The 24,718-nt window shown below is 44.3% G+C and overlaps 1 protein-coding gene across 1 annotated transcript; it reads right to left on the minus strand.

Moving 5' to 3' along the window:
• Positions 1-14: 14 nt before the first annotated feature.
• LOC109323845 (coiled-coil and C2 domain-containing protein 2A-like) lies at positions 15-21,897 on the minus strand. Its single transcript, XM_019555513.1, has 5 exons — positions 21,812-21,897; positions 10,257-10,397; positions 1,218-1,350; positions 829-950; positions 15-319 (listed from the first exon to the last, which is right to left on the minus strand). Exons 1-5 carry the CDS (start codon positions 21,895-21,897, stop codon positions 136-138), a joined length of 666 nt encoding a protein of 221 aa, XP_019411058.1. The 3' UTR covers positions 15-135.
• Between the last annotated feature and the right edge of the window lie 2,821 nt (positions 21,898-24,718).

Consider the following 24,718-nt stretch of genomic DNA (forward strand, 5'->3'; position numbering starts at 1 on the left):
TTTTTGCCCAGGACTTAGGGCAGGCTAACTGACCTATAATTACCTTCTAACACAAGCCTTTTCATGGACTTTAAAGGGAGTTATAGAAAGTCTCAAATGTGGTATAGAAGTAAAGCACAGAAGTAAATTAAATAACTATACCTCCAGTCGAAGAGATTCAGGCCAATTTAATAACTGAATACTAAAAGTTTGCTGAAAAATCACTTTAAAATCCAGCTGGAGGTGAGCCACAGAAGTACAAGAGACTTGCTTTTCATTATAAAATATTTTAATAAAGTATTGTTTCTTCTGTACTTTTGTTCTTCTCTTCTGTTCATGCCTAAAAATTCATGAATATGGATTTAATTACCTCTAAATAATCAAACCAAACCATGATCTAATTTCAATAGTTACCAGTCACAATATTGATTATAGTAGTTAATGCCAAGGGAATATAAATCATATATTTTTTGCCAAAGATTAATTTTCACTGCATAATAAGGAGATTATTTAGGCCCCATTCCCACTTCTGCTAAACTGTATACACAGTGAGTAGTTCTAATGACTTCATAGTCCATAAAGTAAAATATATGCATTCTTCTTTGCAGGATGGTGCCCTTAAACTTTATTTTAATAGGAGATTTATAGGGTTCTGATTTTTAAACCAATCTCTTTTTCACAGTTTTAACCTAAATGAACTATTTTTTAAGCTTTTTACTATCAAATGATGTACTAATACTAACATGTTAAATTTAAATAATACTTACCCACTCATTATTCTATACAAGTAGAAAAGTTAATCTTTTGCAAAGACTGATGCTTTATCATTTGAAAGTACTTACAACTTACACGGGACACTTAAACATTGGTGTTACTTCTGCAGCAAGAGTAAGATGTGGTATGAAAATAGATTCCTTTATCTCTTGAAGTTCAGCTGAACTTTCAAATGAAATAGTTGAATCCAAAAGACCCTAGAAGTCAATAAGAGTGTGTTCAGCCGAAACGTTAATTTCCTGCATTCAAGTGTCTAAACTAAATTATTCCCTGAGGCCCTTTTGAAAATTCCGCCTTAAATTTGCACTATACAACATTCCTTCAATTTCCACAGTATGAAAATAACTGTTGTATCCTGAAAGCAAGGAGATATATACTACTTTTATAAAAGTCAGGGGCAACATTTCTAATAAACCCAATGTGAAAAAATGATCTGACATATACCATAACTAATATTTTACTACCTTCTGTTCTCTCCACATTTCTGAAAAATGCTCCTGGTGATCACCATCTTTTCCCACTAGCACTGTCTCTCTTTTAAAATCTTGTGCTAATTCTGCTTTATAGTCACCACCTTCGTTTTTCTTAATAAGCCCTCTGAAATATGAATTTAAAAAAATTTAAACCTTGCAAACAGAAAAAATGTATTAAATGCTACAATTTTACCAGGTAAAACAGGAATTTTAACATACAATCTCCCAATACATCTGCATTTGAAGCTTGTGGGCAGATACAAACAATATCAAACTTTTTAAAGTTAACTGCTTGGCCACTAATTTAATTGCAGGGGGATTAGAACAAATTAAAAAAATCCTGGACCTCTCCAAGATACCGAGGCTCAAAAAAACTGAATTTCTTAAAATTAATTTTCATTATAACAAAATGAACTTGACACTTACTAAGAATGTATAAGAACAGATAGAGAAAAATCATTCACAAAACCTCAGGGGTAGCTTACCTAACCCAAATCAAAAAAGATGAGAGAGCTGGGAAAAAATGGATCTGTAGTATACTAGTATCTCCTCTTTTAGAAAATTCTATTGCAAATTTATAATCCCAAATTTTCCTTCTTGGCTGAAAGAAAGTACTTCTCTTGCATCCAAAGCTGGCTAACAGGACAACACTCAAGAAACAAACAGCCAATCTCAGCTATTTGTATAGCTTATTGTACCCAAATGTTCCTAAAGTTACAAACTGGGTCTTAATTGTTAATTTAAACTTTTGTTTCCTGTTAATTTGCAGTAATTTTAAATACTAATAAGTACATCTTTTTAAAAATATTTAGTTCTGCAATTCAGACAGGGTGTCAGGGCACCATGGGGTGTTGCCAGATCCTTTAAAGTATAGTTGGAGGTATGAGGAGATAAGGGTAGAGTGGTCACTGACTCATCCCCAGAATACAGGACATCCTTTTGGTGAGAGGTGGGCCCCCTCTTAGCCAATCAGTGATAAGGGGTGGGGGGGTCACTGCTTCCTCGGCCAATCAGTGAGGGGGGGCGGGACCTTGGCCAAGCAGCAGCAAGGGGAAAGAGCCACCGTAAGAAGGCCACCTCCTTCCCTCCCTAGGTGGGAACCCTGCCCCTCCTCACTGTGTGCCACTCTAGCTCTAAGCACAGCCATTAGAATCATGAGAACAAATGATTGACACACATTTCCAGTAAATGAACGAAAAAGAGGATGTTTCACTGTCTGGTCCTCATTGAGAAATGAATAGGGGATATAGTTTAAAAACAGGATAGTCCAGTATAAAACAGGACTAATAACCACCCTAGATAAGGGAGGTTGGAGGAGATAAGCAGATAAGCTAAGCAGATAAGCACTAGGGATGTGCAAAACAGCACCATTTCGCTTCAGCTTCTGTTTTGATTTTCATAGACATTAGGGCTGGAAGGGACCTCAAAAGATCATCAAGTCCAGCCCCCTGCTCAAAGGGCAAGAAGTCAGCTGGGATCATAGGATCCCAGCAAGATAAGCATACAATTTACTCTTGAAGGTGTTCAATGTAGGTGCTTGAACCAACTCCAATGGCAGGCTGTTCCAGACCTTGGGAGCTTGGATAGTAAAGAAATTCTTCTTCATGTCCAGCCTGAAATGGTCTTGCAGTAGTTTATAACCGTTCATCCTCATCATCCCTTGGGGCCCTCTAGTAAACAAATATTCCCCCAGATATTGGTGGTCACCCCTGATAAACTTATAGGTGGCCATCAGATCAACCCTCAGCCTGCACTTTTCCAGGCTAAAGAACCCCATGCTTCTCAGCCTGTCGTCATAAGGTCTGTTTTCCTGACCTCTGATAATGCACGTGGCTCTTCTCTGGACTCTCTCAAGCTTCTCCACATCCTTTTTGAATTGTGGAGTCCAAAACTGGACGCAGTACTCCAGCTGCGGCCTCACGAAAGTCGAGTACAAGGGGAGAATGACCTCCTGGGATTTTCTTGGGAAGCATTTATGGATGCAAGCCAGTGTTTTTGGTCACTTTACTAGCCGCAGCATTGCATTGCAGGCTCATGTTCATCTTCTGGTCAGTCGTGACCCCCAAGTCCCTTTCGTTCATAATGCTAGCCAGCGTAGCACTGCTGAGCATATAAGGATGCTGCAGGTCTTTCTTCCCAAGGTGGAGAACCTTGCATTTTTCAGTGTTAAACACCATCAGGTTCTCCTCTGCCCATTTCCTCACCCTGTCAAGGTCAGCCTGGCTCACCCTCCTGGCCTCAGGTGTGGACGCTTTACCTCAGAGCTTGTTGTCATCAGCGAACTTGGCCAGTCCACTTCTGAACTCCACTGTCCACATCGTTAATGAAGATGTTGAACAGTATGGGTCCAAGGACAGAGCCTTGGGGGACCCCACTGGTCACAGGGAACCATGAAGATTGACTTCCGTCATTTACTACCCTCTGGGTCTGACCACAGAGCCGATTTCTCAGCCAGCTGATCGTGGTGGACCCAAGGCCACAATTGGCCAGTTTTGCCAAGAGGGGATCATGGGATACCAGATAGAAGGCTTTTTTGAATTCAAGATATATGATACCAATCTCTATTCCCCTACCCAGGTGATAGGTCACCTGGTCATAGAAGGAAATGAGATTGGTCAGGCAAGACCTACCTGCAACAAACCTGTGCTGGCTAACCCTCAGGATGTTGGTGTCAGCCAGTCCATTAAGGAAGGCCTCTTTAATAAAGGCTGATGGGCCTATAGTTTGACAGATCCACTTTCCTCCCTTCCTTGAAGATAGGCACCACATTGGCCTTCTTCCAGTCTTTGGGCATGACACCAGAGTGCCAAGAGTTTTCAAAGATCTGTGCCAGGGGCTGAGCTATGATGCTCGCCAGCTCCTTCAGTACCCTGGGGTGTAGATTGTCAGGGCCAGCTGACTTGAAGGTATCCAGCCTCTCAAGGTGTTCCTTCATGAGGTCATCATTCATAGAGGGCAGGGGATCTCCCTCACCCAGACCTCCCTGTCCCATAGCAGGCATGGGCATCCAATGGCAGGCTGTTCATGGGACTGATGAAAGATTGATGCAAAGTACCAATTTAATAGGTTGGCTTTTTCCTGGGTGTCAGTTGTCCCATCCGGTTCAGCAGGGGCCCAATGTTGCCCTTGCTTTTCCTCCGGCTCTCCACATATCTGAAGAAGGACTTTTTATTGTCCTTGATGCTCGAAGCTAGTTGGAGTTCAGTTGCAGCCTTGGCTTTCCTGGTTTGCTCCCTGCAGGACCGGACCAGTGCAGAATGTTCCTCCTTGGAGGTGAATCCCATCCTCCATCCTTTGTAGGCCTTTCTTTTTAGCCTCAGGAGGTCTGCAAGATCCCTAGAGAGCCAAAGGGGCTGCTGTGCCCTCTTGCTGCCTTTCCTCCAAGATGGAACAGAATTAGCTTGTGCATTGAGGATTGCTCCCTTGAGAAGCAACCACTCTTCCTGAACTCCCCTTCCCCTGGGGTCGTGGTCCCTTAGGGCCTCACTGACAAGCCTCCTGAGCTTGTCAAAGGCAGCTTTCCTAAAGTCAAGGACTTCAGTGTTGCTGACTGACTTGCCAGGTTTAGGGCAGATGGTGAAGGTGATCAGCTCGTGGTTGCTGTCCAGCTTCCCATCGATCACTAGGTCACTGATTAGGTCATCCCCAGTAGCCAGTACCAGGTTGAGTAGAGCTTCACCTCACATTGGCCTGTAGACTTCTTGAGTCAGGTATAGGTCATCCACACATGATAAGAAGCTTTGCAACTGCTCCGATTTTGCTGAGTGATCTTCCCATGAGATGTCTGGGTAATTGAAGTCACCCATGACAAACATGGTCCTGGAGCATGCGGCCTCAGCCAGTTCCCAGGTGAACTTCTGGTCGAGGTCTTGACTTTGGGTGGGAGGTCTGTAATAGACTCCCACTGTTGTGTCTCCTGTGCCATGTTCCCCATGGATTTTAACCCAGAGGGTCTCCAGTCATCCACCCTGGTCACTAACATCAGCTTGCAGGGATGTGTAGCTTTCCTTAACATAGAGAGCTACACCCCCGCCCCTTTTATCTACTTAATCCCTCCTGTACAGGGTATAGCCATCTATATCCATGGTCCAGTCATGGGTGGAGTCCCAACAGGTCTCCGTTATCCCTATGACGTTGTAATTATTTGCATTAAGCAGAAGGACGAGTTCCTCCTGCTTATTCCCCAAGCTCCTGGCATTTGTGTACAGGCAGGCAAGTGTTCCCTTGGGGGCTCTTGTCTTGCCCACAGATTGTACCAGGGCTGGGGCAGGGGTGGGCTCCTCCCTTAAGTGCCTTGGCCCACTGGCTTTGCAAGGGTTGCTGAGCAGGCCAGCACTGGCGGTAGTCCCCCTGCCCCCAGTGGGCTTAGTTTAAAGCCCGGTGGAGCAGGTCAGCCAATCTGGCTAAGAAGAGCCTCCTCCCCAGCGGAGAGAGGTGGAGGGCATCTCTTCCCAGCAGCTCGCTGCCTCTCTCGCCAAACAGCAACAGCAAAAAAGCCTCAGTTAGGTTCCAGAGCAGCGAGAGACATGTGGGTGAAAGCCCGCTGCGCCCCCGCTCCCCCGTAGAGCCCCCTGCCAACCCCCAGAACAGCAGCTCCCAGTGGCTCCAGCCCCGTGGAACTGCCTGCCTCCTGCCACAGGGCTGGGCTCCATGGGGCTGGTGAAGCCAACTGGAGTGCAGCCCAGCACTGGAAGGCGGGCAGAGCAGACACTGCACTCCCATCGGCTCTGCCAGCCCCACAGAGTGCAGCCTGGTAGCAGGAGGTGAGGAAAGCCAGGGCTGTGCTCCCCCCCACAGCTGAGCCACATGGGGCTCCAGAACCACTTGGACTGCAGCTCTGGCTCCACCCCTGCCTCCGACCACCTGGCTGCTGCTTTGAAACTCAAAACTTCTGAAACATTTTGACTGGCCTCATTTCATTTTGAGGCTATTTTGAAGCCCTTCATTTTGTTTTCATTTCACTGTGCACAGTAAAATTAGCAAGTATGGCAAAATACCAGCTTGGCTTAATAAGGAACTCTTCAATGAGATAATACACAAAAAGGAAGCTTAGAAGAATGGAAACTTGGACAAACAACTAAGAAGGAGCACAGACGTGTTGTTCAAGCATCCAGGGATGGAATCAGGAAGGCCAAATGTAATTGGAGTTGTAGCTAGCAAGGGACATGAAGGGTTTCTACGCGTAAGTCAACAACAAACAGAAGAACAGGGAAAGTTTGGGTCCCCTTGCTGAATGGGGGAGGCAACCTAATGGAAGATGATGTGGAAAAGGTTGAAGTATTCAATGCCTTTTTTACCTCCGTCTTCACAGGCAAGGTCATCTCCCAGACTACTGCACCTGGCAGCACAGTTTGGGGAGGAGGTGAGCAGCCAACAGTGGCAAAAGAACAGGTTAGGAACTGTGAAAGGGGAGGCAAAACCCCTCCAACTCACCCCAGACCCCCTCCTGACATGCCCTGATACTCACCACAGGGGCGAAAAAGAGCAGCAGCTGGGGAGAAACGTCAGGGCAGGATTGGCAGTTCTGGAGCTGCCTAAGCCTGCAAATCAGGAGACATCAGGGGTGTGGCCTCAGAGAGACATAGGCTGCTCAAAAGGCAGCTGGAAACACAGCTGGCCAGCGCCAGAAAGAGTAGGGTGGAATGCCATCAGAGAGCACAAGCCCTAGGTGCAGGGGAAGGAGGCTGAGTGTCTCCTAGAGGATGCCAGTAGGCGAGACAGGGAACCCAAGGCCTGGGAACAGGGGGACACTGGGGAGCTCTGCCAGAAGGAAGCAGCCCTCCCGGATGCCCAGGAGGAGAGCAAAGGCCCTGACAGGGAGCCCAGGTACTGCAGCAGGGAGTAGCAACAAGGGGCCGCTGACACCCTCCAGGCAACCCAGCATGGAGGGAGGCATGGGAGACCATGGAGCCCTGTGTGGGAGAGATGGGTAACGTCAGCTGATGGGACCCAAGCAGCCTAGCTGCAGGTCAGGCAGGGTGAAAGGGGGAAGGGACATGGACCCAAGAGGGCCAGCAGAGGTCCTCCAGGGCAGCCAACCCTTCCAAATGCCTACTAGGCAGAGAGGGACAGCGGAGTCCTCAGCAAGACTGACGGTGCCTGGGAGACAAGATCCCAGGAGCCTGTCAGTGGACACTGACCTCTTACATTCAGTTTTATTTCTAAGTTGCAGTTACCTCTGGCATGTTTAGTTGTCCAGGCCTCAGTCCAAAGGTGAAGGATGGCTTTGGGAGGAGTGATGGCCAAGACGACCCGACCCTTGGAGGCAGGCGATGTGGATGAGACAGGATCATCCCAGTGTAAGACCTGAAGAAAGCAGAGTCCTCCCCTGGCCATAGATGTGTTGAGGGTGGGTTAAAAGGGATGTTGGAGCCCCATGAAGAAACCCAGGGTTGAGATCTCCTTGGGCCACCTACAGGGAACTGCCTCCCAAGAAAAGAACAACAAATATCAAAAACGTGGCAGGTGAGCAGAAACAGCACCCAAACCATCTCAGTGGTGCCAAATCCGGATCTCACCTTGACGTTGCTGGGGGGCAAGGCATCAATCAAGAAAGGACAAAAACCCTAGAACACCTACCAGTAGCAGGGACTATTTTGAAAAGTTGGATGTGTACAAGTCTGAAGGCCAGATGAATGCACCTGAAGGTGCTGAGGGAATTGGCTCATGTGACTACAGAGCCCTTGGCCAATATCTTTGAAGACTCACGGCAATCAAGAAAGGTTCCGGATGATTGAAAAAGGGCAAATATAAGTGCCTATCTTTAAGAAAGCAAAGAAAAAAGATCCAAGAAACTACAGACCAGTCATCCTCACTCAGTCCCTGGAAAAATCATGGAGCAGGTCCATGAATCCATTTCTAAGTACTTGGAGAAGAAGGTTATTAGGAACAGTTAGCATGGATTAACTAAGGGCAAGTCATGCCTGACCAACCTAATTCCCTTCTAGAATGAGATGACTGGTCTGTGGATACAGGAAGAGCAGTAGATGTCATATACCTTAACATTAGCAAGGCTTTTGATATGGTCTTCCACAGCATTCTCACAAGCAAGCTAAGGAAGTATGGGTTGGAGGATTGGACTGTAAGGTGTATGGAAAACTGGCTGGATCATCACACTCAAAGGGTAATAATCAATGGCTCAATGTCTAGTTGTGAGCCAGTATCAAATGGAGTGTCCCAAGGGTCAATCCTGGGGCTGGTTTTGTTCAATATGTTTGTCAATGACCTGGAAGATGAGCCAGAAAGTTTGTGGAGGACATCAAGCTGAGAGGGAGTAGTAGATGCACTGGAGAGTAGGGCTAGGATTCATATTAGCCAGAGATGAATTCATGCACAGGCCAGCAGGGCCCAGGCCCAGGGGCCCCTGAATCCCTGGGTTTCCTTGGGAAACAGCAGGTTTCCTCTTGCAGGCAGGCAGGTGGGCAGCCTGCAAGGGGTCCTGCTTGGGGCTTCCAGAAGATACAGGGGCGGAGCCAGTCTTTTCCCAGTGGGGAGGCTGGGCTCAACTGGGCTGGGAACGCCGCACCTCTGTGGGCAGGAGTGGGGTGGGTAGGTGGAAGTGACAGCACTGGAAGGGGTGGCTACAGCAAATTTTGGAGTAGCTATAGTCTCCCCTCCCCTTCACACCACCCCTGTGCATGACCAGACATGGCCAGGAACACAGCTAGACAGGCAGCTCCCTTCAGTTAAGTCTCTGGAGGGGAAGAGACATGGGGGAGGCAGATTGAGGCCCCCACGGTGAGGGAGGGTGTGGAGCAGGGGCTGGGGGTGGGAGTGGGATGGACATACAGGCAGCTCGTCCAGGAGGCACGTAGGGGAAAGTAGAGCCCTGAGCCCATAGTGGGAAGCCTCTCTCTGCCGGGCTCCACTCCAGCCATGGCAGGAGGAGAGAGGATGGAGAACAGGGAGGAGAAACAAGCACCCCCAGCTTGGCTAGGTCCACCCAGCCTCCCCCATGGGACACAGAGGCCTGCCCTGCCTTGACAGCTACAGCACCAGGAGGGGAAGGGGCCTCTCCCTTTGCTGGCGTCCAGCTCCCATGGAGGGGAGGGGGCCTCCAATCTTGTGTTTGCCCAGGGCCTCAGTAAATCTTAATCCTCCTCTGACAGCAACCTAGACAAATTGGAGGATTGAACCAAAACAAATAGCACAAGTTCAATAAAGACAAGTGCAAAGTCCTGCACTTAGGACAAAACGATCCCATGCACTGATACAGACTGGGGGCTGACTGGCTCAGCAGCAGCACTGTAGGAAATGACCTGGGGGTTAAAATAGACAGTAAGCTGAATATGAGCCAACAGCATGCCCTTGACCTGGATGATGAGGAGGAGCATTGCCAGTAGATCAAGGGAAGTGATTATTTCCCTCTATTTGGCACTGGAGAGGCCACATCTGGAGTACTGTGTCTAGTTTTGGACATCCCTCCCCTGCACTACAGGAAGGATTTGGGCAAATTGGAGACAGTCCAGCAGAGGGCAACAACAATCGTTAGAGGATTGGGGGACATGATTTATGAGGAGAGGCAGAGGGAACTGGGATTATTGAGTGTGAAGAGAAGACTGAGAGATTTAATAACAGCCTTCAACTACCTGAAGGGTGGTTCCAAAGAGGATGGAGCTAGACTGGTCTCAGTGATGGCAGACAACAGAATAAGGAGCAGTGGTCTCAAGTTGCAACAAGGAAAGTTTATTAGGTTAGATATTAGGAAAAACTCTCTCATGAGGAGGGTAGTAAAGCACTGGAACAGGTTGTCAAGTCTCCATCCTTGGAAGATTTTACAACCCAAGTAGACAAAGCCCTGGCTTTGTCTCCAACGGACAAAGTTGGAAATGGTTGGAGATGGTCCTGCTAGTTGGAGATGGTCCTGCTCTGAGCACGGGGTTGGACTAGAGGTCCCTTCCAATCCTAATTTTCTATGATTCTATTATCCCTATTTTACTTCCTGTAAATTTTAATTTGATATTTCAATAAAATTATTCTAAGTGTTATAAGACCTTTAAAAAGGCTCTGGAAAAAAATGTATTCACTTACTTTTGAAACTGTAACTTTAGAGGTGTACTTGTATATTCTTGGTGTCTACGCATAGATTTTATTTGTTTCCAAATTTTTAATATGCTGTGCATTAGAAAGAGATCTTTTTGCTTTTCTATGTCATACAGGTTCTTGGTATCTCTGCAATAAACATATATGTAAGAATTCAGCAAATCCAATTCTCTAATTACTAATCAAAAAGTAACAATAGTAAAGTTTTTACTTGTCTATAACCTGACAGCCAAATCTAGTTTTAAATAGCACTTTCAAACATTTTAAATAGCACTTTCAAACACAAGCACTTTTAGAAAAAAATAACTTGTCTCTCCTTTCTTTTTTGCAATTATACTGATACATATTTTCAGTTACAACATAAATAAATGTGGATTTGGTCCTTTGCTCATTTCAAGTAGAACAGGGAGAATGATACGCAAGAAAAAATAGGCAAGATGCCTGAGATACAAAGAAATTCACTGCACAAGTCTAAGGGTTCAATCTGTCATGGTCACCATTATGACAAATTATGTTGTATTTCCTACATTTGTTCTTTGAAATTCTATATTAGTATGCAACCACCACTGCAAAGATGCTTGAAGAAAGATGTCCTGACATTCTGGTTTACAGATATCCATATACAATGCTCTTGTTAAACTACCTTTCTCTGCTTTATGACCTGAATGTGAGATGGGAGATTGAAATTATAATCTTATTTTATCATTTTATGGTTTTTTTGTGTAATGGTATCTGTATACATACTTGCGTCTGTTATTTAGAGATTATGACAAAGCAAAATCACAGAACTAAATGATCCATGAATTTTGGAGATATTCTGATATAGATCTACATTTCCTTTTGTTTATCTTTCAAGATTTAATGAGTACCCAAACTATACATTAACCAAAATGACTAAGAAAGGAATGTAATTCATTTTTATCAGAAATAAACAAAGCTTGACAATGGACTGACCACAAAAGCAGCATTTTTTAAAAGTTCTTGTTAACCAGTTATAAGAGGATGCATCTTTCTGGTACATACGACAAGGGTACAAAATATATTGTCTAAGCCAGTGGTTTCCAACCTTTTTAAGTAGGAGATCACTTTTTGAATTAAAATGCTGCCCAAGATCTACCGCAGTCCTCCCCCCTCACCCCCCACCACTGCCCACCAAGTCAGTCGGGGGTGGCATATTGAGGTAGAAGGAGAAAAAAATATTGGGGGCATGCCCCCCAGCACATAAGTCTGTGGGGGAAGAGGCAGGGAGAGGGGAAAGGGCTGTGGGGTGGGGTGGGGGGTTGGGCAGATCAAGGCCCCAATGGGGAGGGAGGGAGCAGAGTACAGGCAGGAGCAGAAGCAGGGTCTGGGGGAAGAGAGCCCCTCACTGGGCCTTGTGGTGGGACAAGTGGAGGCCTGTGCAGGGATGGGGGACAAGCACCTCAGGAGGGCATGGGGGTATGCGCCCCTGAATCTACGTGGGGCAAGGTGGGCTGATGCTGGTGCTGCACTGGGCTCTTCCCAGGAGGGGTGTTGGGGCTAGGTGACAGTAGTGTCTGGAGTGGGTCACTGCAGCCACGCAAATATTTGCCGTAGCCCCAACGTACCTCCCAGCACCGCTGCCACCCACTCCAAGCACAGCATAGCCCAGCCCCCACTAGGAAGAGCATGAAACAGCCTCTCAGCCCCAGCCCACAGTGGCAGCCTCCCCTCACCCACACAGATCCCAGACACATGGCCCCCATACCCACAGGGAGGGAAGGGGCTGGGGTGGGAGGCTGTGCTGGGGTCTTCCTGGCAGGAGTTGGGCTGTGCTGTGCTGTGCTGTGCTGTGCTGTGCTGTGCTGCGCTGCACTCGGGGTGGTCAGTGGCAGCATGGAAGGGTGGGTTGTGGGGCTATGCCAAACTTTTGGGTGGCTACAGCCCCACCCAGCCCAACTCCCAGCACTGCTGCTACCCACCCTGAGTGCAGCCTGGCCCGGCCCCTGCCGGGAAGAGCCCAGTGCAGTAGCAGCCTGCCCCAGATCCATGGGCACACCCCCATGCCCTCCCGGGGTATGTGTCCCCCCTCACCATGCCCCCAGATGAGCCATTTGTGGCTCTGTCCTATGCCCTGGCTGTGCAGGGCCTACCCCTGCCCCAGCCCCAGCTCTACTCCCTCCCTCACCAAGGGGGCCTCAATTTGGTCCCTGCTCCTTCCCTCCCCCACAAACAGACCTGCTCGACTGGAGGAGGAGAGGTGCACATGCACGCATGCGCTTAGCCCCCCAGCCTCCAATTGACTCTCTGAGCCTCCATGATTGACCAGTCAATCGCAATCAATTGGTTGACTTGTCTCGGCCTAAATCTTGCCCTGGTGGACTTGGGACCTGTGACTAATTTTTACATTCTATATGTTCTATTTTCTATGGTTATAGATTTGGTTACTCTATGATTAATAGAAGTTATTTCCAGTCAAGAAGTGAAAATACTAAGATAAAGTGGACAATAAACTTTTAAAAAGCCCTATTTATGCATACATAAAAGGAAAATGTAGGAATCATTCACTGTGAAGCAGCTGCAACATGTAGGGGGTGGACAATAAGCTTCTAAAAAACCCTACTTATGCATACATAAAAGGAAAATGTAGGAATCATTCACTGTGAAGCAGTGGCAACGCATAGAGGGTGCACCCCCTGAGAGCGCCAATGCACCCCTTGACCGGCCAGGCTCGCCACTTAGGCAATGGGCAGGGGGAACAGATGGAAGTGGCAGTATCCCCCCTGCAAGTGCCAGCTGATCGCTGTGATTTCTGCAGCCGATTCTGGGAGTGGCTGCAGTGATAGGCTGGCGCTTGCTCCCAGAAGCAGTCACAGTCAGTCCCAGAAGTGACTGAAGTGATCGGCCACAGCGATCAGCCATCATGGGATCATCCAGGGGGATCCCCTCCCCAGTCCACAAGATCGCCCCAGGGGCTGCACGCCCCACCCCCACCCCAGTCTGCAGGATCAGCCACAGAGGGGACCCCCCCAGTTGGCAAGACTGGCCATGGGGCTGGGGCACATGCCCCCCCCGACTAAGGTGGTACCAGTCGCCGATGCTGTGAAGTTTTATTTTCAACTGTTTGTGGGTATTGAGTTTCAAGCAGAAAACAGGAACAAAGATTTTTGATGTGGAAAATAAAGCAAGCCCCTGAAAAACAGAGAATAGGATGAGGCAGGGACTACTGGAGAACACAATGAACAGAGACTGAGATTAGGGATAAAATAGGACCACCAAACCTGAATGCAAAAAATATGCATGCAGGCCTTCTACTGGACAAAAAACTCTTATCATGCTGCATTACTATGGTTGAAATTAAAGCATACTTTGTTTTATAAAAGCTGTTTTACATTTTGCACCTGGCCGCATCTACATGAGACACCTATATTTGTATGTGGCTTACTCTAATAAACATTCTTTGATTAGTTTATTTATATTTGTTTGTTTTACTGAGATTTTGGGAACCAGACTGAACCTGTTTTTCTATTAAAAGATTTCAATGGTCAGCCTAAAACACTGCATGTCACTTTTGTGTATTGGGAGAAGGATCTTCTGTACCAGCTCTATGGTGGTGTCTTAAAGAGACATCCCTGATCAATACCAGGGAGAAGGGGTAATACAACAACAATGAAGAACAACAACTTTTGAATAGAGATGTCATAAGTTAAGGCCTCAGGCCTGGTTTCAGGGCCAGTATCAATGATACCCTGAGAGGACATTCTTGATGGTCCTGTGAAGGCATATCTTATAACTAATAATTGGTCCACAGTTGGCAGTAGTGACTTTATTAGTGCCAGTGTACCATGATTCATTCCCTTAGCAGAGGGTCTAAATACCCTGTGTTTGAAAGAGTAATAATCTCATTTTACAAAGAGGGTAAAGCCTCTGGTTTTGGAAATATGTCTGGTCTCTCCCTGGCTTTTATCTCAGTCTCAGTCCATGTTGGGCTTGTTGAAAATGAAGACTTTATCAGTGCTGGTAGCATCAGTGCAAGAGCCAGTTTTCAGTCCAACAGTACCACTGGAGAATCAATTATTTTTTCTGGTGTCAGCATAACAGCAGTGAGTGCCCAAGGCCTTAGTGTTGATAAGTGTCAAAGAGGCCATTTTCTTGCTGTTGGATACAGGTTTGATATCTGTTCAGAGGTCCACTCACAGAAGATGATTCTCTTAGGTCTTCACAGATGGCGGTCTCCTCCAAGTGTGAAGTGAAGTACACCAATTATTCAAACGCAGTTTCAGATGTCCATCTCTAGACTTGCAAGTCATCTAACAGAAGGATGTAATCACCCAACACTTACTGGGAACATGGCTCTCCACCATGAAGAAAACATATCAAATATGCTTATCAACTAGGGGCTGGGCAAAATTCAAGCCCTGAAGTGCTCTGAGTATGCCATGGAGATATTCATAACAGACATTCATTGACAGAGAGATGTAATTAAAGAATTAGAAAAGTTAAGGAGGATAAATATAGAAGATATTCACAAAACTAATTTATAAGATGATTCTGAAGCACAGAGAAAAACAGTAGATTAGACAACAATAGAGTTCTATTTTGCTCCCACAGGTGGTAAAAGGGAATTGAGAGAGGTATGCAGCCGCTACACATTTTATGTTCTCACATAGGAATGTGAACCAGCAGAAAATGTGCTGTGGAATATGGGAATGTTGAGTAAAACTCATGAGCTATAGGATGAATTATTTCACATGAATCACAATTAACTCTATTGTATTAACTCCAATGAGTGACCACTATTTTATATCAGTAGCGTTTTATCCCCCAATATTTTACAACAAAATCCAGAAATTTAACATATAGTTGTCATTAAGAAATTAATAATATTTGTATTTCTGAGATGAAAGGATGCAGGGGTACAATAGTTATGCATTTATAAAAAGGGTGCTTATTAGTAGACTGACTAGTAGATTCATAAATTTTCTGAAAAGAAAAATCAAATCTACAATATACTACTGTCAGATATAACAAGTTGGATCATCTCATAATCATAGTACCTTATTTGCCAGTTGTAGTCATTTAAAGTTTTTCTGCTCAGTTGACTTGCTTCCAAATTACTTTCTGCTATTTTTGTAGCATTTATTAGTGCTTTAAGCTGCAAAAAAATTCTATGAATTATTCCAACTTTTTAGCAAACATAATGCTATATGTTAAAGTAAAAAAGCACTAAGGATGAAAAGGCAATTTTAACTTTACTTTTTCTGATTTTCTGTAAATTCAGATCCTTTTAAACACACTGATTTTCATTACTACAAAAAAGTATATAATCAATTATCTGAGAAACCAAAGTATCATATTCACGTCCATCATATATGTATGTGTTTTTAAAGAATGCATTATATAAAAGATTAATAGGCATAGAGATACTAAATCCCACTCTCATCATTGTATGATTAACAACTCTTAGTGCAAGCTTGAATTTCTAGCACTATGAAGGTTTTCTAGGTTGGCATGGCATATGGTGGCATGATTTTAGTATGGTCTACTGTTAAATAAAAATAGCTACAAAGAACTAGATTGGGATCCTTCTTGCCCACATTTATGAGCAATATAATTTTACCAAAATCAATGTTGGAATCTTTGTAATCTGGCCCTAAATCAGATGCATATTTGACACTGCTCAGCTAGAGGATGTTAATTATAGAGACCTGGCTCCCTAATACATATTAGGGGATGGAACTTTTACAACCAAATTAAGAGGCATATTTTCATCATATTGAGAAACAGAAATGTATAGACAGTTTTTATTAGAGGTAGTTAAATATTAACTGCATTAGTAAATCTTTGTAAGCTTCCAAGCACGTTTTACTTTATATGAGCTTTCAGCATAAAGAGCAATGTTAGCTTTTCTAAATTATGAAATGGTCTATATCAAATAAGACAGTATGTTAAGTACACACCAGTGGCTTACAGACATAATCCCCCCACCAAAAAACCCAGCACTTTACTTTAAACTTGGTGCTCCACCACACCAAGCCCAGTGCATGCCCAGAAGAAGCATCACTTTAGATCGACCCAGCTTGTCCAATGTCTGTATAGATCAGGAGCTGATTGAATCAGCCTTAGATAAAAGTGCCCAAAAGCCCCTCTGAAGCATCCAATCAATACAGATATTGCAGAGCCAAATCAAGCTAATGTGCTGCTTCTTCTGGCAAAGCGTGGCTTTGTGGGGGTTTTTTAACATCCGTCAGCAGACATCCTAAGAGAGAGGAAGTTATCCATGTTAGTCTGAAGTCAGGCAAAAGGCAGGATAGACATGCATCTTACAGACAAACTCAATCAGACATACATAAGCTTTCATGAGTAGCAGTTCATTTCATCAGATCCTGAATAACTGAAGTGCATCACTCCAACCCTGTATCTATCCCAACTATTCTTCTATACCTCCACAGATATGTAACTTTGGCCCATCTCTATCACCACTCTGCTTGCTTCTGACACATTTCTTAATTCTTTTCTCCTTCCTACTGCAAGCAAAAAAATTGAGAGAAAAGAAGAGTCTCCCTGCTTTCATCCACCAGCACCACAGTGGAAACCAATTTCTGGGCAAAGCAACTGCAAAAAAAGACTTCCCTGCAACTCCTGAGTTGGAACATATTGGGTGTGTCTACACATGTGCTTTAGTGCACAATAGACTATTTTACTGTGCATTAAAGCATCCCATAAAAAATTGTCACATTACACTAATGCACAGTAGAACAGCCTACTGAATATTAAGCATCACTAAAAAAAGCATGCAAATGTACTACTGAGCATTAATGCTGCCTAATGCACATTAATTTAGTACAGGTGACCCTCGCCATTCACAGGGGATATGTTCCCGTGATCCCCACAAATGACAAAATCCGCAAATAGTGTGCTGCATTCATGAATGCAGTGCCCCTGGTGGCTGGGTTGGTGGGGCACGGCTCCAGAACCAGCAGCAGTGGGAGCCCAGTGGCAGCAAGCATGGAGCTCCCAAAGAGCTCCAGTAAGCGTTTAAAGTGTGTTTAAAATGCGGGTTCGGCATTCACATATATTTGAAACCATGAATGCTGGACCCGCAAATATCGAGGGTTTCCTGTACCTCACAATGAAGGGCACTTTTAAACGTGCTCTGAGAGTGGGGGCAGTGCTTTAATTAAAGCAGCTCCAAGAGCCTCTCTAATTAAAGCACCACAGCATTTTGTGTATCAGCATCCCCATGCTTCAAAATGGCAAAGGCACTTGAACTAAAGCTTGTCAAACCTTAGTCCAAGCACCCCTGCTGCCATTTTGAAGCGCAGAGATGCTTATACACAAGACTCATGAGACTGCTAGAGCGCAGTAATTACCACGCTCCAGCAGGCTCAGTTTATCTAACTGATAAAGTTGTTTTTGATATCCAGATTTAGTTATGATGCAGCAATTAATAAAGTCTGCTCCACTGTAATTACAGTGCATTGGAGCAGCCTCCGTGCTCATGTATAGGTACCCAAAGATACTAAATTTAATGAGCATTAGAAAAGGTACATTAAATGCATGTGTAGAAGCACCCATTCAGAGCAGACACAATTTTCAGAGAATTTAGCCTCTAACAAACCCCAACTGAGCATGTGCAGATTCGTTTTCAGAGACATACAGATTTGTTTACTTTTAGGTGGATTTTTAGAGGGATGGGGGTAACATGTCCCCCCACTCCAACTCCAAAGCTTGGAGGCAATGAAATGGTTTTTCACTGAAATGTTCGTAAAAATATTTTAACATTAGATAACAATATTTTTAACAAATTCCATTCTCTTAAATAGATGGTCTGTTTTTGCTTATATTTTCCAGAAAAACTCAGTTTGAGGCAAAGAGCCAGCATGGAAAATTTATGCTCAAATATTTGCATTTGGCAAAGTTATAAGGAGCTGAAAGCAGAATACTATTCTTCTCTTGTATACTTCATTTTCCCCTCTACACATCATTAATGTGGCAGAGCCAGACAACTGCTTTATTGTTGATGCTTGCCAGGTCCTCATTCTGGATGTGCAGGTATGCTGCACATGTGAGGAGGTGGGCAGCAGTCTGTAGTCTATCACCACACTCACATAATGGACTGTCAGAATAGCAGAATAGTATGATGGATAGTGTTAGAAAAATGTAACTAGCACTTCACTGACAGCTCCACCTACAGTTCACAAATACAATAAATACATATACTTTCTCCTAAGCCTTTATTAGGTTTGAAATTTTCGACATTAAAGTAAAGCATTTTCTTACTTTTTCAGCTAGCAAGAGAGTTATGTTCTGCTGTTGTCTGTTCTTGAAACTTTCATAAAGTTGGAGTAATCTAGCAGCTAACACATGCTCTCGATCAAAAAGAGGATGGTGGGTGAAAAATAAACTTGATATATTGAGATCTAATTGATAACGCTGTTTTTGATATCCAGATTTACTTATGATGCAGCTTTCCCGTTCAGGTTGCATTGCCTATTTTTGAAACAATAGTAGGCCTTTATGTTATGTAGCTTATGTATTTTATGCAAATACATTTTGCAATGCAGCATTACTTAACGGTAACTGTATTTGTCAGCTGTTTTTTTTTCAAATCCAAACCTTCAAACTCAAAATACAGAGTGATTTTCAGTAATCGCACCTCCAAAGGAGAAGTTCTTAACCTTAAACAGCAGCTTGGATAATTTCTAATTATAAAGCCAGCCTCTGGAAAAAACAACAACATAGCTTCGCTCTCACAGAGGACAATTAACAAGAAATAAGCTTATAATTTATCAACTTAATAAGAATAGCGTTTTCACTAATATAATGCTAGGAGTCAAAACTCAAAGGACTTTAAGAAAACTGGATGTCACCATCCCCGTTTTTAAAGATGGATAAAATGAGGCAAGGGAGTTTAATAATGTGTCCAAGATCCCCCAGTTAGTCAACAGTAGAGCCAAGAACAGAACACAGTCCCTTATCCTGTATATACAATGTTAAGCTAAAACCAACTACCCTGAAGTTAGGTACCCATATGCTACTAACTGCCATAGCTGGGCTAAATGATTTAACAACTGTGCAGATATTTGTAAGCTAATGCCTCAACCTTCCCTTCTTGGCTGAAGAGGCAGGGAGTTCCACAATGGTATTTATGTGACAAGTCTGCAATATTTTGAAGCAAAATACATAGAAGTTAGAGTGCAAAATACAGATCTCCTTTATCAAGCAGCAAAAGGAAGCAGATGCGTGCCTGGGGCACAGGGACAGTGGCAACCACCAACTGATGCAGCAATCATGATTGTGATTGTGCAGCTGCTGACAGCAGCCTTTTTTTGCCCCCTCAAGTCAACACCCAAAGCTGTTGCCCTGTTCACTCTGCCCTAGTTATGCCACTGCCTTTAACTCAACTGGTAAAGCTACAAGGCAGTACCACCTCAGCAACTAGTTTCACCAGTGAATTGCAATAAGAGCCAAAGTACTCTATAGTAAGTAAGAATAGTTCTACACTGTGTCCTCAGTGCTAGAAGGTGATGCAGAGCTCTTGTATTAGCAGCTGTAAGAATGTTATTAAATACTAGGGCTGTGTGAAGCTTTGGTCCCTGATTCAATTTGGCAGAGATTCAGCCCAATTCAGTGGCCAAATCCCTGAATCTGAACTGAATCAGGAGACCCTTTAATCTCTCTGAATCGCAACAGAACCCTCCAAATCAATTTGGAGAGATTTGGAAAGATTTGGTGATTTGGACATAGACACAGCTTTAAAATGTTTTTTCTACATACCTCTAGGTAGCAGGCAGCTGAGATGCTGGGGCACATGGAGTGCCCCACAAAAGCATGGGGGGCTCCCCAGTGCACATGGCAGCAGATCCAGAAGCACTTCTGGTTCGCTTCTGGGTCTGTCCGAGGGCACACTGGGGGGTCCTCCCAAGCCTCCCCAGCTCAGTGATTGGTGCCTCCTGGGTTTCAGGGGGCACCCAGGGTCCCCCATGGCCAATCATTGAGCTAGAGGGGCAGAGGGGCCAACACGCTCCTTGGTGGACCTGAAAGTGGACCAGAAGTACTTCCAGTCCACTTCTGGGTTTGCCGCCAACCACATGGGCCCTCCACCCCCACACACTTCTGTGGGACACTCCATCCACCCCAGCATCACAGCATTCATGAGCTGCACCTGGTACCTCAAAGTATGTAGAAAAAATATTTAAAGCTGTGTCTACATCTGAATCAGCACTGAACCTTCAGATTCAGATTAGGCCAAATCAAATCAGGAACAGTGATCCGAATCAACTAATTGAATCACTGTCCCCAATTTGGGCTGAATACAAATTGAATAGGGCCTATTTCAAACACCCCTGCTAAATACTTGAATATACTTGAATATAAATTCTGTTGATTCTTTGTGACAAGATGTAGGTGTGGCCCTATGGTCAGAGAAAATGAAAGGTAGAGACATAAAATCTTGAAGGAACTTCTAGAAAACTATCAGGTTTAGGGAGAAAGTATAACCTGAAGCTTGTTACTATAAAGCTAACTCAAAGGAAAGAGTCAATTTCACCAACACTGTATACTTTAACTTTACCTGTAGCTGGCTGCAACCACTACAGGCTTAAAGAAATCAAAAGTATAACTTAAATAGCACACTGGAATGAAACTAATCTTGAAAGAATTGTTTTTATATGTTTAAGAAAAAGTGAAAAGATCTTAATTTCAATTATATACTGCATATCCTTACTATGCAGAAAGTTCTTTTTTTTTTTCCCAGTGAGTGATGAACAATCTATCAGTAATACCAAACGATGACATCTAAATCAAATGGTCTCCATACTTTTATGTTCCCAACATTTAGATTCATGCTCCAAAACAGGTACCAGTAGTATAACTAGGGGTGGACAAGTGGGACACTTGCCTTGAGCATAAATTTAGAGGTGTCAGAATGGGAGCTTGTGCTGCATGGATTGCTGAAGCCCTAAGCTCCTGCTGTGTCAGAGGCCTCAGCCAGGGTGCAGTGACCCCATCCTGCCTAATAACAGGAACCATAAGCCCCTGCTGTATTGTTTGCTGCACCCAGGACACAGTGACCCCCACCACAGCATTGGGACCCAGGGCCCTTGAGTCTCCTCAGAGGTGAGGTAAAGCTTGCTCAGAATCATCCTCCCTCCATACAACATCCCCCCTCTACTCTGCCCAGGGCACCAAAATAATCAGTTACACCACTGACAAGCAACATCTTGTTTAATAGCATCTAATGAAATATTCTGCCCTACAAATACCAGCTCATGATTTTTGTAGCATTACATATTTAAAAGATTCTTGAATAACAATAGCGATAAAAAAAAAATTGCTAACCTTTTTGTATAAGGTCTTTAATTCTGAGCCATATTTAATTGGAATTTTTTTCCTGACATTTGGTGACTGTTTGATTGGAGAAGGTAATGAAAATATTTGTCCACTTTCATCAAACCAGCCTCTTCTCTTGTTTTAAATATTTTAGAAAAACAATATGAAACATCATAGTCTAAATTATTACATTAACTTTTTATTTTATTTTCATAGAGCACTATTAGCTACTGATAGAACAATAAACTTACCCCTTCTTCTTTAAGAAGGCGATTTTCCATTTTGTTATAACTTCTCGTACAAATTTCTGGTTTTCTTGGAATATAAAATCCTTCATCTTCTAAGACACGTGGCATAATTTCTTTTGGTAGTTTACAACTGTGAACCACTGAGAACAATTAAAATATTAAACAAAATAAAAAGGATATTTAATAACATAGACAAATAGACATATATATATCAAAAGACTAAATGTAACCCATGATTCTAGTTTTACTACTACTGTGAAGTTACTGCACACAGTAAGTAATAGAACTCAAGCAATTTCTAGTACAGTTGAAATAGTCTTGAGAGACTGTTCCCAATAGGGTTAAGTCCTCACTTGAACTGTCTCTTACTCTTCTTAAGTAAATGTGGGTGCAATAGGTTGGGTTAAAAGCTTCTTGAAATTTGCAGCTCTAGGGTGCAGACAAAAGTGCAGCTCCTGGCTGTAAGTCAGAATGATTTTTGCAAAGCGTTCTGAGTTACAACGTTATCCCAGACCAAACAGAAGTTCACTGTTGGTTCAAGGGGGCAGGGGGATCTAGCTTTGGCTGGGAGCCCGCAGCCAAGTACCCATAGCAAAGGCCAGTGCTCTCTGCCAGTGATGGCTGTTTTCAAAATGGGAGGGAGGAAAGGCAGTGGAGGAAGCTCATTCTTGGGGCTCCCCAGCTGGTGCTGAAGGGTGCGGTGGGTGAATTGGAGCCCCACACCTCAGGGAGAGGGGGGAGGCTGCAGTACAGCAGTCCTACCCTCCAGGGGTGGCTGAAAAAAAAAACAGACTGAACTCCCTCTGCTCCCTTTCCACACTCCCATTCTGAAAACTGCAACAGGCTGGAACTCAGTGGACATTAGTTACAAAAGATGCTACATTTTATAACATCTTTATCTGATACCTCATACAATGAGATCAGATTTTCACCCAATTGGCTATTTTTAAAGCTATTTGCAACTGTGAACTTGTGTTTAGTCACAGCTATAGACTTCCTGTGGCCAGATCAGGCAAAAATTGACACTTTTGTTTGCACCCTTAATAACTGACTGTCATATAAGGTACCTCTAAGAAACAGTTGAGCATGTTTCCAAAACATAGGCAAATCTAAAAGGTTACATCTGAGCTGTAGCCAACATAGTGGTTTAACTGGGTTACAGTCACCTACAGCATACTCTCAACCTATAGCATACTCCCAACACAAACCTACACTACCTATAGTATACTCCCAACACAAAACTTGATTTAAAACAGCATTTGCTTTAGAATACTTAAATTACCATGTTTCCTCAAATAAAACCTGTGCCATTTTTTACCAAAACAGGCTGGTGAAACTTGAGGTGCATACCATATGCAATAAAACCAGATCCCTATGGTCCAAAAGTCTGGTGGCAGGAGAGCCGTGGCACCATTGTAATACATGTGTATGTATTTACAGCATCTGTAAATACATACACATGCAGAGTTCAGATTAATAATAATCTTGGAACAGAATTTTTAGACACATCTGCCTTTAAAGAACCTATTTTGTATTTCTTTTGTTGGTGAGCTCAAGACATGGGTGACTGGTTCCACCTTAGTCAGGAGGGGCATGTACCCCCTCCAGTGACCAGTCAGCCACTGTGAAGGGGTTCCCATGCAGCCAATCTCACCGGGGGGGATGGTCCCCCTGTGACCAATTGTACCAACCGGGAAGTGGCCACAGCGCTTCATCCAGTGCTCCTGCTCCCTGGCCACTGCTCACAGGGGCGACACTGGTGCTCCTGCCTCCCCCCATGTCGTCAACTAAGCAGGGTGCACAACCTGTCAGGCAGTGCCCCAGTGCTCCCAAAGGGTGCACATGTTCCCACATACACACCCTACACGTTGCCACTGACTCAAGAGCAACCAGTTTTCTAAATTATCCCCAGCTTCCTCCTACCCCATGTTGTCAACTTCCCTTGAGCAATTTCCCTCAAGCTGTGAAAGGGTTCCCAAGCTAGAATTACAAAAATTTTAGAGTTATATTTAAAGCAGATAAAACAGTATATGGTTCAGAACAGATGGTTAAAATGTACATGCTATAAATCAGAACATTTAAAAGATAGATGGGAAGAATTAACTATCAGATGCTTTCCCAGCATGACAATTTACAACAACAAAAAAATTATACCTGGGTGTAATATAATTTTTGGTATGTGCAAAATTTAGTTTATCTTACAACCTGAAAGTACCAGACTAGAGATATTTGTCAGAACTGCTTATATTCTATTTGCATGCTGGATGCAACATAAATCTGAAAACTTTATTTAACTTCTAACAATGGGTCATACAACAGTGCTTGCACATACAACTAAATAGTAATACACATTAGGGCTGTGCAAATTTCGGGTGGTGATTCAATTCGGAGGAGATTCAGCCTGATTTGGTGGTCAAATCTCTGAATCTGAATCGAATCAGGGGACCGATTTAAAGGTCCAAGTTGATTCAAAGCTCTCCAAATCTTCTGAAAAGATTCAGAGAGCTTTGATGATTTGGGCAGTACCCAGTGGCTGCAGCACACAGCTGCAGCTGACTCCAAGCTGACTCCAAACAGGGAAGGGGAGGGGACCATGGGGGGACTCCTGCCAGCTCCCTTGACCCTCCCACATGGCTGCCCCCCCCCCCATCCCAGCTCCCGGTACTTTAAAAAAAAAAGTCCTGGTGCTCACTGGGTGCTGCCGGGCAGGGGGCAATCTCCACTGCCCCCCACTGCTCCACGCTGAATGGGGAGCTCTGCGTTATCCCCCTGGCCCCGCCTTGCTCCCCTGACCACCCCCACAGATGCCACATCCAAGCCAGCTCCAGCCCTTTAAGAAAAAAAGCTGAGAAAAGCCCCAGGACTCACCGCTCCTGCAGCAGCCTTGGGGCTTTGGGGGCTTGTGCAGAG

This window comes from Crocodylus porosus, unplaced genomic scaffold (genome assembly GCF_001723895.1).
Source record: "Crocodylus porosus isolate Cpor-Errol unplaced genomic scaffold, CroPor_comp1, whole genome shotgun sequence".
NCBI lineage: Eukaryota > Metazoa > Chordata > Crocodylia > Crocodylidae > Crocodylus > Crocodylus porosus.

Excerpts from the sequence above, each read along its gene's own strand:
- LOC109323845 (XM_019555513.1), bottom strand. The coding sequence starts at position 21,897 with ATGAAGGATTTTATATTCCAAGAAAACCAGAAATTTGTACGAGAAGTT. Across the intron at positions 10,398-21,811 it reads GCCTTCTTAAAGAAGAAGGG|AGATACCAAGAACCTGTATG; the intron begins GTAAGTTTATTG and ends TGTTTATTGCAG. Across the intron at positions 951-1,217 it reads AAATGTGGAGAGAACAGAAG|GGTCTTTTGGATTCAACTAT; the intron begins GTAGTAAAATAT and ends ATTGACTTCTAG.